The sequence below is a fragment of the Abramis brama genome, assembly GCF_963993115.1.
Source record: "Abramis brama genome assembly, chromosome: 10".
Lineage (NCBI taxonomy): Eukaryota > Metazoa > Chordata > Actinopteri > Cypriniformes > Leuciscidae > Abramis > Abramis brama.
In genome coordinates, this window is record NC_139972.1 from 16068757 (window position 1) to 16086693 (window position 17937).

Here is a 17937-nt window from a genome sequence, read left to right on the forward strand (position 1 = left end):
TGTGTGTGTGATTCAGCAAATGGAGCTAAATTGAAGAGGTTTGAGAAAGAGAAATCAAAAACAGGTGGTATAGGTAACTATATAAACATACAAAGAAACAATCATAACCTTGTTTAATGTAAAGGTGAAAGAACCTCCTGAAACCCATTACAGAGGTAAAGGTCTCTGAAGGTCTCTCAGACAGAGAGGTTTAGAAAAAAATGCATTTGTATAGAGAGAGAGAAGTGTACAACACTATAGAATGGCAGTATTCATTCAGAACAAGCCTCTCCTTTCACAACACTTAATGATGGTCAGAGCACAGAAAAAGGTGCCGGCAGGAGTTTCAAACCTGTGAGGGACTGAACATTTTGGTTTATACACTTTGAAAGAAGGGTGATCAATGTAGGCCTCAACTCTAAGGATCTTTATAGCTGGATGATCTTGGTTTAGTTTTTTTCACTTGCCCTGCCAACAATTCACTGGCTTTACAACAAAAATTACACTTACATTTTTATAAAATAACAACACATTATAGAAACAAATGCACAAGATCAACAAATGCACTGTAAGAATGTCAGGGCGAGTGACAGACGCATTGACTGTCTTGAAACTCTCTCACTCTGGCCCAGGCTGAAATGTATGAAAACATCAAGCTAAAAAAAAAACATCTAATATTTTTTATGCATTTATTTGTTTTGTATGATGGCATATTTATTAAGGAATGCTTCTCTGTTTTGTTTAAAAGGTGGCATTTGTTATGTGTCACGGACCCAAGGCCAGCAGGGGGCGCACTCTGTAACAACAACTCATGACGCAGAAGGAATCCTCAAATGACCCCATCCCACAGCACGGTTCACATACATAAACCCGTAGCTGTGAGTCACGCTTCTGTCTGAACCATCTTAATGAGCAACATTTATACATTTTTACAACTGACCTCATTACTGTTTCTGTCTAATGAGAATCAAGAATGCTTTATATTGCTCTCCACATTAAGACAGAATTTAATGATATTACACTTAGATACAGCATTTTAACACTATGGCTAATTAAAGAAGTACATCAAATATAAAACTACTGGAGTGGATAATGCAGCCTATTAAACTACAGAGGAGTGTACAAAAGGCCATATGTATTTGTCTTTTATCAGTCTAAAAATCAATACACCTCAAAGCTGTTGTATTGACACAACCGACTGTTTCTCACCTCTAATTTGATCGTCCTGCCAGTTAAGCCTTGTTTTAAAAGTTGCATGAGATCGTTTAAGAGAAGGGTAGAAAATTAATTCCTAATTGACAAGCTGCCTCCCCCATTTTTCCCAGGCTGAAGAGGGACGGCAGCTGAAGGGAAACTCTTCTCCGGCCCCTCACTGTACAATAGAGAGTGGATTTGCCTTTCACACTGGTCAGTTGACCCCTTGACATCCGATGACTACAAAGTTCTGAATTAGAATAAAGGCCAGAGACTTAATCCAATTCCCACAGTGCTAGTAAGCAGAGAGCGAGAACACCCAACTTTTCTTGGAATCAGGAGCAGGTTTGTGTAACATTCTGGGAAGAGGAAGGAATTTAAAACTCTGCTATTGGAAAAATTCAGTCCTCAAATACAATTCCAAGAGAAACGGCGTGTTGAATGTATGAAATTACACTGATGAAACTAATTCTGAAAATCACATTCCATAACAAGACAACAACACATTGGCGGATCTTATGAAACCTTTTAATGGCGTGGACAGCATTTCATCTGTATTTCAAGTCACAGTTTGCAATCCTTTCATGACAATTACGTACATGTGACTCCCAATTGTCAAAAAAATGGAAAAATTCAAATTACTGTAATGCAAAATATGCTTAATTTTATTACTATTATGTATATATTGGCCCCTAATTTAAGTAGTATCAAACACTGTCTTATTATTACAGTAGCATTAGTATTAGTAAAAGTAATAACAATACTTATTAAATGTATAATATTAGTAATAACTTTTTTATTATTTATAACAATAATAATAAATATAATAATAATTTTTACTTTTTTAATATACAATAAATTATACATAAATCATGGTAATATTTGTTTACTGCCTTTAAAAATAATTTTATTACTACAATATATATAAATCTAATGAGAATAATGGGAATTAAATGAAGACTTTTTACACAGAAATAATCTATTTTAGTCTAATGTGACCTGGATATTTCCTTGACAGAACAAAAAGGAAATGCTCCTTTAGTGGGTTATTTCATGAAGGCACATGACAAAAAAGTGCATTCTTTTCTAAGTCAGTGAATAGAAAGCATCTTCACAGCAATGTTTGCTAAAAAAGGCCACTGTGAGAAGGAGATGTAAACATGACAGTTATGCAAACAGGCACAACAAATACATCTAATCTCTTTATCTCAGAACAAACTGGGTAGATTCACCTGTTCTGGGCTAATTCAGTGAACAGTAGGTTCTTTCTGATAAAGACAGAGACATATTGTGAAATCCTGTTTCTTTTGTAGCCATTAGGAAGGAGTCTGGTTGGTTTTTGAGAGTGAGACTGATAACAGACAATTTCAGAGTGAAAAAGGATGAATCTCAGGTATCTATTTCAAGATGGATCAATTAAATATTAATTTTAATATAACTTGAAAATGAGACTTAAGATGATTCATTACGCAAAAATCAAATACCCACGTCTCCAAGCAACTAGAAGAGAGTTGAAGTGTTTCAGGATAATCCCAGCATTCACAAACAAGTCACTTCTTTTTGTTTTCCCACCCCTCAGTCTATCAAAAAAAATTCCCACACTGAGATTCAGCCTATTAACATTGTAAACGACACAAAAAGACAGCAATTTATTTAATTCAGCTCTTCTTAAAGGTCTCTGCAAACATCTCCAGAATCTAATTACATACTAACTACTTCATCTACTAGCACTAACTTTTGAATAGAGACACAGACGATATAGAAATCCTGCTGCTCTGACTCTCTCGGCTTGTGGAATCTCACGGAGAAAGGAATCACAGCCGGAGCGATGCACGTGAATATGTGCTTTTCCAAACAATGAGCGACTTAGGAAAAAACTGTGGACACCCCGTGATGCCAGTAGCATTTCATTCTGCCTCCTGACGGGCAGAAAGAACTTCATCTCCTTTCATTGAAGTTATAGGACAATAGGAATTAGTCACTGTGTGATGAAGGGGCATGCTGGGAAATCTGCAGCACCACTGAGACAATCAGTCTTATCTAAAACGGTGGGGGGTGCAACCTGTTTAGCTGGTCACCGTGATTTTGCCAAGTAAGACATGCTCCTGTCCTGGGTCAACATATTTTGTTGTTCCTGGAACAACATTCCTGTCTGAAAATTTAGTCCTAACCCTATCCCTACCCCTAAACCTAACCCAACCCAACCCATAACATTTCCCTAAAATCATAGGGAAATGAAATGGGAATAACACTGATGTAGAAGCACCTAACCCTGGTTGTAAGCCTAAATTTGACATGAACTGTAAACTTTTCTCTCAAATATGACTGGTTGATTGGAATGTTGTTCCAGGATCAACAAAAATATTGATCCAGGAACATGCTGAACTTCACCTGTTTGGTTACAGCCGGGTCATGGTAGAAAGAAGGTGGTCTGTATCAATGAAAATACCATCAATATTAGCACAAAATCGTTTTTTTTTTTTTTAAGTTTACTAAGGCCACATAAAAACGTGACAACTTTAGTGTCGTTTTGGTGTCTCACGGCACTAAACAAGAAAGAAAGAAAGATGCCTTGGATATTTAAATTGTTTGGTCTTATAAATTTTTACGGAATTGTTGAGTCAGTAAGTCAGAGAACTCAAGAACTGAATCAGTCTGATTAACAAACAAATCATTCAGGTTTTCTGAACTATATCAACTGATTCATTGAAAAGATTCAACTCAGAAGAATGATTTGACAAATGACAAAAACATTTTAGACAATAATCCATCAAAAATGCACATGACAAACAGAAAAATATATTTATGGTGGTCACAAATTAAGAATTCGTTCCCTCATTTTAGGTAAATCGTGGCCATGTTGAAGTGATTTGTTCCCAAATCAATAAATTGAGGGAACAAATTAAGTCGTTATTATTCAATCAAATTCCTCATTCGTGGCCACAATATCTTGTTTTATCCCCTCAGATGTCGTGCTGCTTTCAGACTGCTTTGATTCTTGTGTTCTCGGACTCAGTGATTCGCTTACCAACTCAACGGTGGGGAAGATTTTCAGGGAATTACAAATTAATTTCTTATCTTCCCACAAAGCTACCATATGACTTCAGAAGATTTGGAACATAACTTAACGCTTTTGTGCCCTATATGAAGGTTAAAAGCTCCAGTCTCCGTTGATTTTCATTACTTGGAAAAGAGCGACCAGGATATTCTTCAAAAATTCACATTTCATATTTTTCGGAAGAAAGAAGGTCGTATGTGTTTGAAACGAGCCGTGGTGTGCACGTGTCTGAGGAGAAAACACGCGTTATCATATGAAGCCGCTGGAAAAGGTTCCTTTAAAATGTATCAGAGGCACATGATCTCAAAAGTATTTGACTAAATATAACCCAGTCATTCCAGATTGCTCTGTGGGGATGACTTTGACACATCAACTATACCTCAGATGACCCCTGAAATTCAATCGGCTGCAAAGTGAGAGACAGACGGGCCAATCTAGCAAAGTAAGGAACGGTCTGCTTAATAATTAACGCAACAAGAGATACATTGCTCTTGTTTAACCACTGTTTATTCTGTGGGCCAGATCGCTGAAGTCACAACGTGTTCCCGGTGAGTAATTCTCAGTGTGCCCTCGTCCTCACTGTAGATGCAAGTCACTTCCTGTGCAGCGAGATGAGCGTGATGGAAGAGTTTTAGGAAATCTGACGTCATAAGCACATAAGACAGATGGACGAGCGGTCGCCCCTTAGGCCAAAATCGTTTAAAGGCAAATCGCTTCTATTCCGCTCTCAAATAAAACCCCTTTAATAACATTTTTATTTCTGCTCTGCGAAGGATGCGATAAAGAGCTTCTCCGTCGGGAGGGGAGAAGAGGAAAAGAAAGCTGTGATGTGCTGGCCTGCTTTTCCAGCCTGCCCGCCAGTGTATCGGTCCAGAGACACAAGTGAGTTTTATTTTAGGAGGCTTTTAAGTAGGTCAGCTCTCTAGTAGGTCTCGTCTATGACAGCACAGAGGCTGAGTGTAAACAACAGCACATGATGTTGTTTGTCTCTCGCTCTGTCCTGGCACCAAATGCCACCAGCTTCCCCCCTTCAGCCGGCCCCTGTCCCACGGGTCTCACACAATCCTCTTTTCCATTTGCAACCCTAAAAACCTCAAAGAAGCAGACCGTTCACCTCTGACATTCTCACATATGCTGGCATTTGACGACAAATGTCCTGCTTAAAGGCTGAGTCAGAATTAACACTCAAAATGCATGTAAAAACAGGCTATTAAAAATAATGTTACTCACCAGTTGGCTTCTTTGTGCAAAGAGGAACTGACAAGAGCGATTCAAATCAAAGACATACAAACAAGCTCATAAAAAAAAACTAGGGATGCACAATATATCAGTACTATAAAGGTTGTCCGCAGATATAAAGGTGATGATACACAGGGCAACTTTTTAGGCAATGTTGCTGGGCAATGTTGCCGTCAACGGGCAACCAGATGAGACACAGGGCCCATGACCGATCTAAATTATCCAGATATATATTTATTGCCTATTTTCAATGGGAAAGTGCCCAAGCAACAATCGCTAGGCAAGATTGCCCAGCAACATTGCTCAAAAAGTTGGCCCGTGTATCATCACCTTGAGAGATTATTTTTATTTATTGTATTATACTATTTTCACCTTTAAATTACATTTAGCTGTAATCTAACAAGCAAAGTTAATCCATAATTTAATGACAGCATTAAATATCAAAATAAATATCCATTTTTATGCTGAAGATTACATTTTTTATGTATTAAGAAAACAGTATAAACTGTTAATATTGGAGACTTAGTATTTATTGGCAATAAAATATTTTTTTAAAAAGAATGAAAAGGATCAGTATTAACTGCCCATTCATTTATTTATTACATTAGTGGTTATAATTAACCATTATAAGTTTTTAGATGTTCGTTTTTTAATTTTCTTCATGTGGCAATACATACTAGAAAAATATGTGGAATATTCCTCGTATTGTGCCACCAAAACAAAATATAAGGGAAAGAAATGGACACAACAGAACGCAGGGATCTAGAAACACATTTTCACTACACAATTGAACTACTTTTAATCATGTTATTGATTTGATTAAAACTTCTAAACGATTGACAGCCCTATATATTTAAAGTTATATTTTTTGGGAGAGGACATTCAAAGAGAGAGAGGAAATGATAGGGGAGGAGAGAGGGGCAAAGGACCACGAGTCGGGACGCAAACTTGGGTCTCCCGAAGCGCTGTTTCGCTATATTTTAGAGCGCTATGGACAGTTTCATGGCCAGTAAAAAAAAACGTAATGCATTGAAAAGAAATGGCTGCTTCAAATGGAAACAAGGACCTAGTTTTGCTTTACCGTTTGGATATTCATATAGGAAGGCTATCTTGGCTCCATGGCGTATTTAAAATTTAAAATGTAAAATTCTAGCGTGGTTAAATCCAGAAAATGTGATGAAAACATCTCTCACTTCAGTGAGTGGTGGCTGGTGCCCAGCAGTAAAAAGGTTTTTTAAAATGGATGAGCTATGTCCTCCCCTCCTCTTACTAAATGTGCTGCCAAACTGAAACAGAGAGCGGGATGTTTACAAGTTTGGGAGAGAAGGTATAAAATTCTGGGCATCATTAACACCACCTCTATGTCGACATGCATTAAGAATTTATACAGTGTGTGCCACAGCGAGTTACAGTTACATGCCAACGTTTTAGAGAGGGTTATCGTCTTTCTCCCTGTGGAACACAGGCGACAGATATTGCACCCTCATTGTAGTAGCATCGATGTACGCTACTGTAAAAAATAATAGAAACATACTGATTCTGATCCATCAGAAATTCAGAGATTTTATGAGCTGGCTGCCATGGAAACATTTAGCACCTCAAATCCACGCAGATGACAAAAGTATGGCACCTTGTTTTAATTAGGACTCAACCTTTATATAGACTCAACATGTGGATCATTAGCCCCATGAAACGCTTTTATACCCAGAGAGCAAATTAATTAGTGCAGTCTGGAATACCTGTGACAGACTGTATCCTTGGATGGCAGTCTGATATGCCAATAAGTAACAAAGGTACAGGTGGAAATGATGGTTATACAAGGTATAGATTAGAGTGCTGTTATTGGACTAAAGGCCCCCCGAAAGTGTTTGGACACTTAAGGCCCTGATATAGGCCCTGACGCCGCCTACGCTGTTGGGAGCAGCGTTTAAATGAATGTGTAAATATGCGATGCATGCTTTCCTCTCAATAACAAAATAAACACAACAAAAATGACAGCATCATTGTCATGTCATGTTTACTTATATGGCACTTTATACATTAGATTGCTTTAAAGCAAGCCGCTTCACAGTATTACATAAAAAGAAAGTGTCAGTACCTCTTTCAAAAAGAAACTTCAGTTTCTACCATAAAGCAGCTCTCCAGTGTGTTCATGTTTTTTACTTGTGTCTGAACTCGATGAACCACACAGAAGAATTGATTAAAGAGGGCGGAGCCTCAGAGCCACACCGACCTATTACGTAATCGTCATGGACCAATGTTATTCGAAGGCATTTAAAAGCCAGAGCGAACTTTTCCGGAAAGTTCACTGTTTCAAACTCCTGAAACAAACTTCATTTCGGCCTGATTTTGTTCGAAATGACGTCACACCAATTCGTTCTTCGATTTAGCTGGAAGTGTGTAAAAACAAATGATGTTATAATGTTTCTCAGAACTAATTACATTACATTATAGCTTTTTTATCATTTAAAATCTAATCAACTTCTTTAAAAAAAAAAAAATTTTTATTGAAAAGTGTGCTTGAGTTATCTCTGATAAATAAATGGCACTTTTTTTTTCTTTTTTTTTCTTTTTTATACTTTTTTTGTTATTTAAGCAGTGACATTTTGACATTTTAAATAATGGATTAGTGTTCTTTCCAGGACCGCTGTATATAGTTTCAGGGACATTTGTGGCATTTTCTCACTTTTGTTTTATCGATATAAATAGTGCAGTGAAGACAAGAAAATATGTGGGAAATGTCACAAGCTGCACTCAAACTGGCATTTCATACGACTATGGCAGTTAAACCACAAAAATGCCACACACACAATGTTTAATTACACATCAGTCACACATTCTAATTGAGTCTAAATTCTACGCTCGGTGAGCTGTGAGCTTACTCCAGTGAGCTGTTAACTCAAGAACTGCTGTGACTGGATCATCGATTCAGTGAGCTCAAGTCATGAACGAATCAGTTCAATCAATAAATGAATCATTCAGCCTGATTTGTGGCTCATTCATTCAGTCCAATTGGATCATTGAAACTGGATCAAAAGAACGATTTGTTTAGATGATCCAGTTCTTGAGTTCAACTCACTGAATCAAAGATCCAGTTGCAGTGGTTCTCGAGTTAACAGCTCACTGGAGGGGAAGATGACTTGGATCATTTCTGGCTGTTCCTCACATAAAGCTATCATATTGCTTCTGAAGACTTCGAGTATGACATGTGAAAAAATAACAGGGTAAAAACAAAGTAAATAATGACAGAATTTTCATTTTCATTAGACTAGTTGTACGCATATGTACTGTACATGCTTCAATGTGTCCTGACAGAGTACACTCAGGTATGCAGCAGCAAAAACAAGTTTACACAATATATCATCCCATGCCAACCCCTATCAGAGCACACTATTTACCTCACCTAAAATATGATTATTAAAATGTCTGTAGTACAACTGAAACCCAACCTTGCAGTCATCAGATGTCAGTAAATATGAATATTTGACAGGAGGGTGGCAGCTGAGCGCTGTTGGCGTGTTAATGAACGTGCCAGAGCGCTGATGACTCACAGGCTCTGGTAACTCAGTACAATCGCTCTAATAAATGTACGTGCCATGTTTAGACAAAGTGATGGAGATGGTGAAACATGGCACTACTGCTGTGCCAAAGCGGTGTGCCGCCCTGCCCTGTAACAGCACATATTATTGGCTGAAATTTTAGAGGGCATCGAAACCGTCCCTGCTGAATTATAGAAGACCATTTTTGATAGGGTCATAAACATGATTGCAACTGGTACATGCATGACGCATCTCCACTTCACTGGTGTTTTTTTCCATTGTGGTGAACTAGTGTTATTTAAAGAAGTGGCTTGTGGTTAGATGAGGCAAGACGGGTTGTACCTGTGTGAGTCTGTCGATGTGCTTCCAGGGCATCTTCCTTGGAAAATTGAGCCCCACACTGATCACATACTAATGCTTTTGGTCCAGCTGAAAGGAAGAAGAATACAATAAAAGTAATCAGTTGGCCAATAGCTTTATTACGGATGGCAACATTACACATTGTATGTAATGAGTCATTTTAGTATTATATATGTATATTATTTATTACATATAATGTGTGTGTCACAACTGATGTGAAATATGAACACATGTTCTTCATAGGAAACTTGTACATGGCAGTAGGGTTGATCAGTTTTTCTAAGCTCATGTTTAAAAAAAATCAAACCATAAGTTGAACTGAAAAGAAAACAGAAACGATGCCAAAGGCTGAAATTGTGTTATTTCAAAGTATGAGTTGTTTATGACATTAAACATCATTCATTCCCCCCCCCACACCCCCACACACACATCAACAGAGTAACATACTGCCCCTTGACAGAATCAAAGAGATGTTCTTATCTACAAGGGCTGGCAGCTTTCTCTTGTCTTGTCTTGATAAAAGTCTGTAAACCATAAGCTGAGGCAGAACAGACAGCAACATGTCCTAAAGGATATTAAAACCCTTTGTATCTTCAGACTGATTTATGACATGTACAATGAGTCTCTTCTTACAAACAAAACACTATATCCATTTATTATGTGTTCGCAGAGATAACAGTAATAAATGATAATCATATAATAGTGAGGGTAATATCAGGTTGACGTACCCTCAGGCAGGTACTGCTCATGTCTTCCTGTAAAAGCAGATGATTTTGATCAACCATCATTTATTTATCAAAGCCAAGGTTGGTTTCTTCAGGGTGAATCTCACAAAGCCTGTCAAGCCAGCTATTTGCATACCCCCCTTTAAAAGTTTTGGGTAAATTTTTTATTTTTTTTGAAAGAAGCCTGCTCATCAATGGTGCATTTGTTTGATAAAAAATAATAATAAAAATAAACCCACTAAAAACAGAAATATTGTGAAATATTATTACAAGTTATAGGGACTGTTTTCTATTTTAATATATTTTCAAATTTAATTAAATTTTCAGCAGCCATTATTTCAGTTTTCAGTGTGAAAAAAAGAAAGGTTAAAATAAATTACTTCTGTAATTTAACGCTGTAAAAAATACCTTACTGAGCCAAAACATAATGTGTGTGTGTGTGTGTGTATGTTTGTTTCTAATTATATATATAATGTATAATGAATAAAATATAATACAAAAATATAAATACAATGTAAATAAATACTCACATTTCCCCGCCAATTGCTATAATGCATGTTTTACTTTTGAATTTGTTTGTAATTAGCATTATTCTCATTATTCTAATCACTGTATTACAAGATTATCTTGTCTGGGGAAAATGAAGACCGTGCATCATGTACAGTACTAACATAACTTATACATTAATTTAAATAGCATAATTTTTAATTTTTTACATATTACGTTAATGGGAATGATAATTTTTCACATTAAGATAATGCGAATGGGTGTGGGCTGCTTAATTATCATGAAAATAATGTCAAAATGCAAAAAAATCTTAATGGTCCTAAAAATAGGCGATGCAAAAATCACCCCATTAAGACATCATTAAACAAGAATCACCTACACAGATGAAAATACATTTACAAGGTGTATAAATGCACACACACACACACACACACTCACACACATACAAAGAAAGAAAAGAATCATTTAACCCAGTTGCAACCACAGATCCTTAATAACTGGACTAAATAACTGTTCTGATGGCCATCAACCGCCTGAGGGAATCCATCTATTATTAGTATTAGATCCACCTGTGGAGCCGCTGGCCCATTATGAAGTAGGCCAGGATGTTTCCATCACTTTAGAAACACTTTCAATAAACCACACACACACTCACCGAACAAGGAGAAATGGACGGCTGACGTTGCTTTTTCTGAACAATTCATGAGGGACAAGACCTCAAAAAGAGAAGTGAACAATGTCTTCCATTCACCACACATGGCTTGGACACAACACAACTATGGGTTCTGCAAGCAGGTTTTCACCATTTCCTGCAGACTTTATATCTCAGACTCACAGGAAAAAAGAAAATAAATCAATAAAATCCAAATGTATGATGACCATTGGCTCATCAAGTATCTATTTTCACTCAGCTGGCCCAAAATGGCTTTATTATGACTCGTTAAAGCACCCACAAGCTTCATGAAGTCAGCCAGCTAGCACCTAAAATTAGCCTCTCTCCACATACACTTTCTTCTCGTTCCTTCTGGACGACAACCAAAGCCCTTTAAAGTTTAAAAATGCTCTCATTTACAGAATCATTACAAACCACGCTCAAAAATACTTTGATGGTGTGACTCATCAGAGCCAGCGTAAATTGCGCCTGTGAGAACATTTCTGGTGTGCGTGAATTAAAATGCTCTGTGTTTTCAGTTTATTATTGTCTTATTACTGAAGGATAGTAGCTACGCTCTTAAATTCTAGTGAGCTATCTATAGACAGCATTTCAGCATATCTTATTTGTTCTGTTGTGATGCTGACAGGCAAGGTGATTCTCTCATATGTCTCTCCTCGCACATGTTTCCAAACACTCAGCACACATTTAGAAACCACAAAGCAGATCCCACATTCAATCGGCTTGTGTTGTGTTTCAGACGGCACATTGTGCACTGTACTGCCCATGATAAACAGCCCAAACAGCCTCCAGACTGGCTGCAATCACCCTCCATCAAAACACTTTGCCTGGCATACAAAAATAAGATTCAATCTCGTGCTGAATACCAAATTAGAGCATTAGAAAACAAGGGCTTCTGCTACTTGGCAACCGTTGGGATGTAAAGCAGCAAAATCCAATGACGGACCAGAAGATCTAGGGCTTTGATGCGCTATAAAGACTGAATTAGATTTTTACTTTTATTTTCCCTCCATTTTACTGGCTTGCAAATTAAAGACTCAAGTTAACAATCATAAATTGTAAGGGTTTGGATGTCAACACAAACACTGAACGTTATTTATCTTGTAATTTGTGAGAGTCAGTCGAATAATAGGTCACAATGGAAAACAATCATTAAATAATAGAGGCACAAATGTCATAATATTAAAGCAGCACTATATACTGTATAAACACAGCAGGGTGGTTTTAATGCCTTTTAAAAACAGCCTTCTGTCAATCTCTGTGACAAAGTACAAAGAAAGGTAATTTATTAGTATGTGACATCTTCAGGTCTGTGAGGTATGAGTGGTTAAATCCACATGATAGAAGCCTGAACAATGCACTTCCATGAATAAGGCATCAAATAGGGTCTGAAACTCTTACAAAAGTTTTTTCAACAAATAAGTCAGCAAAATGAGCTTCCTAACCATGGTAAAATAATAATAATAATAATAATACAATATATATTACAATAATAATTGTTATATTTATTTATTTATATAAACTTTATTTTCTATGAGGTTGCAATTTTTTCAACCCTGTTATCAAAATCTAGGATATGAATTTATAGCAATAAGCATTAAACATCAAAAATAAATAGACAAAACATATTGAAATAAAAAAGATAAGTATATATATATATGTATATATATATATATATATATATATATATATATATATATATATATATAACAGATACCGCTTTGAAAATTCCATAAAAGTACAGTATATTATATAAAAATACAGCATTCCAGTAAAATACAGTAACAGGGTTGAACATTTTGCCTACATTTGTGTAAAATTTAAGGAAATGAAGTCAGTTTATTTAACTGGGTGTGACAATTTTGAGGAATGTTACAACTAAATATTACATTTTTGGTGAATCAAATTAGTAAATAATAATGAGAGACGGAATCTAAAACAAAAATCCAGAAAATCAGATTGTATGATTTTTAAATAATTAATTAGCATTTTATTGCATGACATAAGTATTTGATCACCTACCAATCAGTAAGAATTACGGCTCTCACAGACCTGTTAGTTTTTCTTTAAGAAGCCCTCCTGTTCTCCACTCATTACCTGTATTAACTGCACCTGTTTTGAACTCGTTACCTGTATAAAAGACACCTGTCCACACACTCAATCAAACAGATTCCAACCTCTCCACAATGGCCAAGACCAGAGAGCTGTGTAAGGACATCAGGGATAAAATTGTAGACCTGCACAAGGCTGGGATGGGCTACAGGACAATAGGCAAGCAGCTTGGTGAGAAGGCAACAACTGTTGGTGCAATTATTAGAAAATGGAAGAAGTTCAAGATGATGGTCAATCTCCCTCGGTCTGGGGCACCATGCAAGATCTCACCTCGTGGGGCATCAATGATCATGAGGAAGGTGAGGGATCAGCCCAGAACTACACGGCAGGACCTGGTCAATGACCTGAAGAGGGCTGGGACAACAGTTTCAAAGAAAACCATTAGTAACACACTACGTCGTCATGGATTAAAATCCTGCAGCGCATGCAAAGTCCCCCTGCTCAAGCCAGCGCATGTCCAGGCCCGTCTGAAGTTTGCCAATGACCATCTGGATGATCCAGAGGAGGAATGGGAGAAGGTCATGTGGTCTGATGAGACAAAAATAGAGCTTTTTGGTCTAAACTCCACTCGCCATGTTTGGAGGAAGAAGAAGAAGGATGAGTACAACCCCAAGAACACCATCCCAACCGTGAAGCATGGAGGTGGAAACATCATTCTTTGGGGATGCTTTTCTGCAAAGGGGACAGGACGACTGCACCGTATTGAGGGGAGGATGGATGGGGCCATGTATCGCGAGATCTTGGCCAACAACCTCCTTCCCTCAGTAAGAGCATTGAAGATGGGTCGTGGCTGGGTCTTCCAGCATGACAACGACCCGAAACACACAGCCAGGGCAACTAATGAGTGGCTCCGTAAGAAGCATCTCAAGGTCCTGGAGTGGCCTAGCCAGTCTCCAGACCTGAACCCAATAGAAAGTCTTTGGAGGGAGCTGAAAGTCCGTATTGCCCAGCAACAGCCCCGAAACCTGAAGGATCTGGAGAAGGTCTGTATGGAGGAGTGGGCCAAAATCCCTGCTGCAGTGTGTGCAAACCTGGTCAAGAACTACAGGAAACATATGATCTCTGTAATTGCAAACAAAAGTTTCTGTACCAAATATTAAGTTCTGCTTTTCTGAATCCCTCCGTCACACACAAACAAAGATCTCCTGCGAGTAGACGCGGTTCTGATGCCTGTACCATGACTATGACGAGAAAAAACAGATATTTTTGAGCATTATGTCCTTTTTAAGGTCGCATCTTGAGACATCACATCCTGTTTCTGGTTTGTTTACATGTCTTTGCTCCATGCTGCGTTCATATTTCATTCAAACCACACCAGAGTCCATTTGGAAGCGGACCGAGACCCTCCTTTTCTGGGTTCTCGGTCCGCTTGTTTTGTGCGCACGAAGGTTAAGATGGCAGCATTCACACTTATTCAAATAAACCACACTTACAGAGCAATCGCAGCAGGGTTCGTTTTAATCCAACCAAACATACCAAGTGTGAACACACCTTTATTTTACAGTCCTGTTCCCCATGCACATTCTATTTTAGGTAGTTCACAGGTAATTACAATAACTAGGTACTAACCCTGAACCTACCCCTAAACCTAACCTTAACCCATGTGGTTCCCTTGTATTACCCAGTACTTTCTTTGGTAAGTGCATGTTCTGTAAAATAAATTGCAAACAATTTTATATTTATCGAACATATCTAGAACATAATAAGTGACAGCATACTGTATTGATGGAAAGTGTCAGAAACTGGCATGGAGGCACATGTACTGTACATGCCCTCGGACGTAACCTTTGAACACTTTGACCACAGTGCAGACGTCTGCTCCATCCTGTCGAGTCGGCCTCTAAGGGCCCGCAGTCAACATTTCTGTTTTCTTTCTGCATTTTTGTTTTATTTAGGACTCCACCAGCGTCCTCCCTCCACCCCAGCGCTGACGCTATTTCGGAGAGCAGTGGCTTGGAGAGCAGTCAAGTTTGATTAATTTTGGGATTTGGGTACAGTATGTTCCTGGACACACATCTGCGAACAATCATAAATGCTCCAGAATGCTGGCAGAACATCCAGACCTGCCGGCAGCTGATGATGTCATCAGTGCGAGGGAAGAGCTGGCGTGTCGCCAAGCACAGAGTGCAGGGCTTCTCCCAGACAGAGAGAGAAAGACAGAAAAAAGAGAAAGAGACATTAAGAGAAAACATCTTGACAGGGCTTTTCAGCCCGAATGTCGCACATGTTGAAGATTCGCTCTCGTTCATGTCGTGCGTGAACAGGTGCGACACTGGATTACGAGCAGATTAAATGTGGGAGTAACTGAATATTGTTGCCAGGGTTTATTGCCAGGGGGAGGGGGTTTGGGGGGGGATACACCTTTTCCTCTCGCTTTCATAAACACACAAAAAAGAGACAGATAGAGAACAAGACATAATAGGGAAGGAATGTTTCAGTTAATTTGGAGAAGAGCACTGTCAGAATCTTGACAAAAATGTGAGCTGAGAAAGTCAAGTGAGGTGGGCTTCACAAACCCTCCAGAGACGACTATAGACTTAATCAGACAGATGGACAAACACACACACACACACACACACACACACACACACACACACACACACACACACACACACACGCACACACACGCACACACACGCACACACACACAAACACACACACACTCTGCTGCCAGTCTGAGTGTATTTCCTCTCCACTTGAAACAGGACATTCCCCTCTAAAGCAGAATTTAATGTGGGCAACTACTGAATTCAATAAGCTTCAATCACGTTCTAGTATTCCTGATACTGAACCCGGAGCCTTGGCTTTAAGAAGCAGGTTTGAATCCTGCCTGCAACTTGTTTCAATGTCATTCCTCCATTTTACCCCAAAAATGTCCCTTCTCTGCCATCATAAAGGTGACAAAAACGCTTCCTGATATTTTAAATCAATCATTGAACCAATAGTAATAGGCCAATATATATTGCCCAGGCTGATTTTTTGGCTGGTATTTAAAAAAGAAATGTTTTGAGTAAATATTGTGTTAAATAAGTGTTCTTTTATTGTTGACATATATCTTGTCCAGGTTGATTTATTGGCTGATATTTTATTTATTCATCTTTCTAGTAAATATTGTGTTTAATAAGTGTTCTTTTAATGTTGGCATATTGGTGTTCATCTAATTTGCTAAACTGCAATCATACGATTAAAATTAGCCTGTATCATATATAAAGTGAAGTCAAATTATCACTAAAATTGTTATGCTGATAATATCATTTGTAATTAACAACAAATGTTTACATTTTTTATTAAATTTTGTAATATAAATAAGTTGTATTAAAAAGTAGCATTTTCACTAGACACATTTTTTTATGAAAAACTAATGTCGGTACGCCACATAACACACTCTGTAAAGCAAAGACTGAAAGGCAAAGGAGCTTTAAAATGGAGCTACGATAAAAAACAGGATGACAGCTGGACAACATAAGCCAAAACACAGAGTTTCAGCACTAAACTTCATTTTGAAGTCTGCGTCTGGTTTATTTTATGTCTACGGTTATGCAACAGACCCTTTTGATAACCAAAATCTGACGGCAAAAGTTCAAACTTAATAGCACACATCGGCCCCAAACAATACCACAGACTTACATAACATGTAACAGCATCATTTCAACATGATCGCTTAATTAAGGGTTTAGATGTGTATAAACAACTGGATCCGTCCCCTCCCTTAAGCGAGTTTCTGTCCAACACCTCCTCATAACAATGAGAAAAAAAAACAAGCTGGCAAGATTCACTGTACATACTGTACTAATAATGTGGCAAAGTGCCCAGATTGGATCTCTGCCAGGCTTGAAATGTAACTGTTGAGACACATATGAGACTTGAAAGGGAAGTGTGAAGACGGGGATAACCAAACACTGCGTCACTAATAGAAGTGCAATGTTCCATCTGTTAGAGCAGGTTAAGTGTGCGGTACATGGTGGACAAACACAGGGCAACAGGGGGCTGACACTTGTTGCACAACACCGATCACGTATCACTTGTGCAATGACACTGTAACCTATGTTTTCATCCTTATCGGGACTTCATTTGCGTGTGATCATGGTGTTTACAGGGTGGGGGGAGGGGGGGGGGGGGGTTACCTGAATGAGACAGCATGTGCATCCTCAGTCGTAAACTATCCAGGAACTGCTTTCCACAGAACTCACAGCCAAAAGTCTTCACTCCACCGTGCAACTTCCTGTGGATTCAAGACATTGAGAGATCAAACAGGTGTAGCTACACACAGTAACTACACACTTTGACCAAGTCCAAGCCTAATCATTTCCACCCCCAATGCAATCCCAAATATAGCATTTTAATCAACAGTACATGTTTTTGTTAACATTTTATCATATGTCTTGGAGTATCGCAATAATTTCATATTGCGAGTTCAGTATTGTGAAATGTATTGAATCGTGACATGAGGGCATCGTTACACCCCTAGTGCAACTGCTCATTTGGATTGGATTTACAAGAGTTCGTTCAAAAATGTAATTCTTTCATCATATGATGTGTGCCTACATGAAT

At 38.2% G+C, this 17937-nt stretch overlaps 1 protein-coding gene across 2 annotated transcripts in view; it reads right to left on the minus strand.

Moving 5' to 3' along the window:
- The window catches only part of zbtb16b (zinc finger and BTB domain containing 16b), a 49920-nt gene that overhangs the window by 17217 nt on the left and 14766 nt on the right, over nucleotides 1–17937 (minus strand). For both annotated transcript variants that reach the window (XM_084127407.1, XM_084127408.1), the window contains 2 exons: nucleotides 17511–17608; nucleotides 9352–9438 (listed from right to left, as the gene is read on the minus strand). In XM_084127407.1, coding sequence (XP_083983533.1) covers nucleotides 9352–9438; nucleotides 17511–17608 — 185 coding nt within the window. The remainder of the gene's footprint in view (nucleotides 1–9351; nucleotides 9439–17510; nucleotides 17609–17937) is intronic.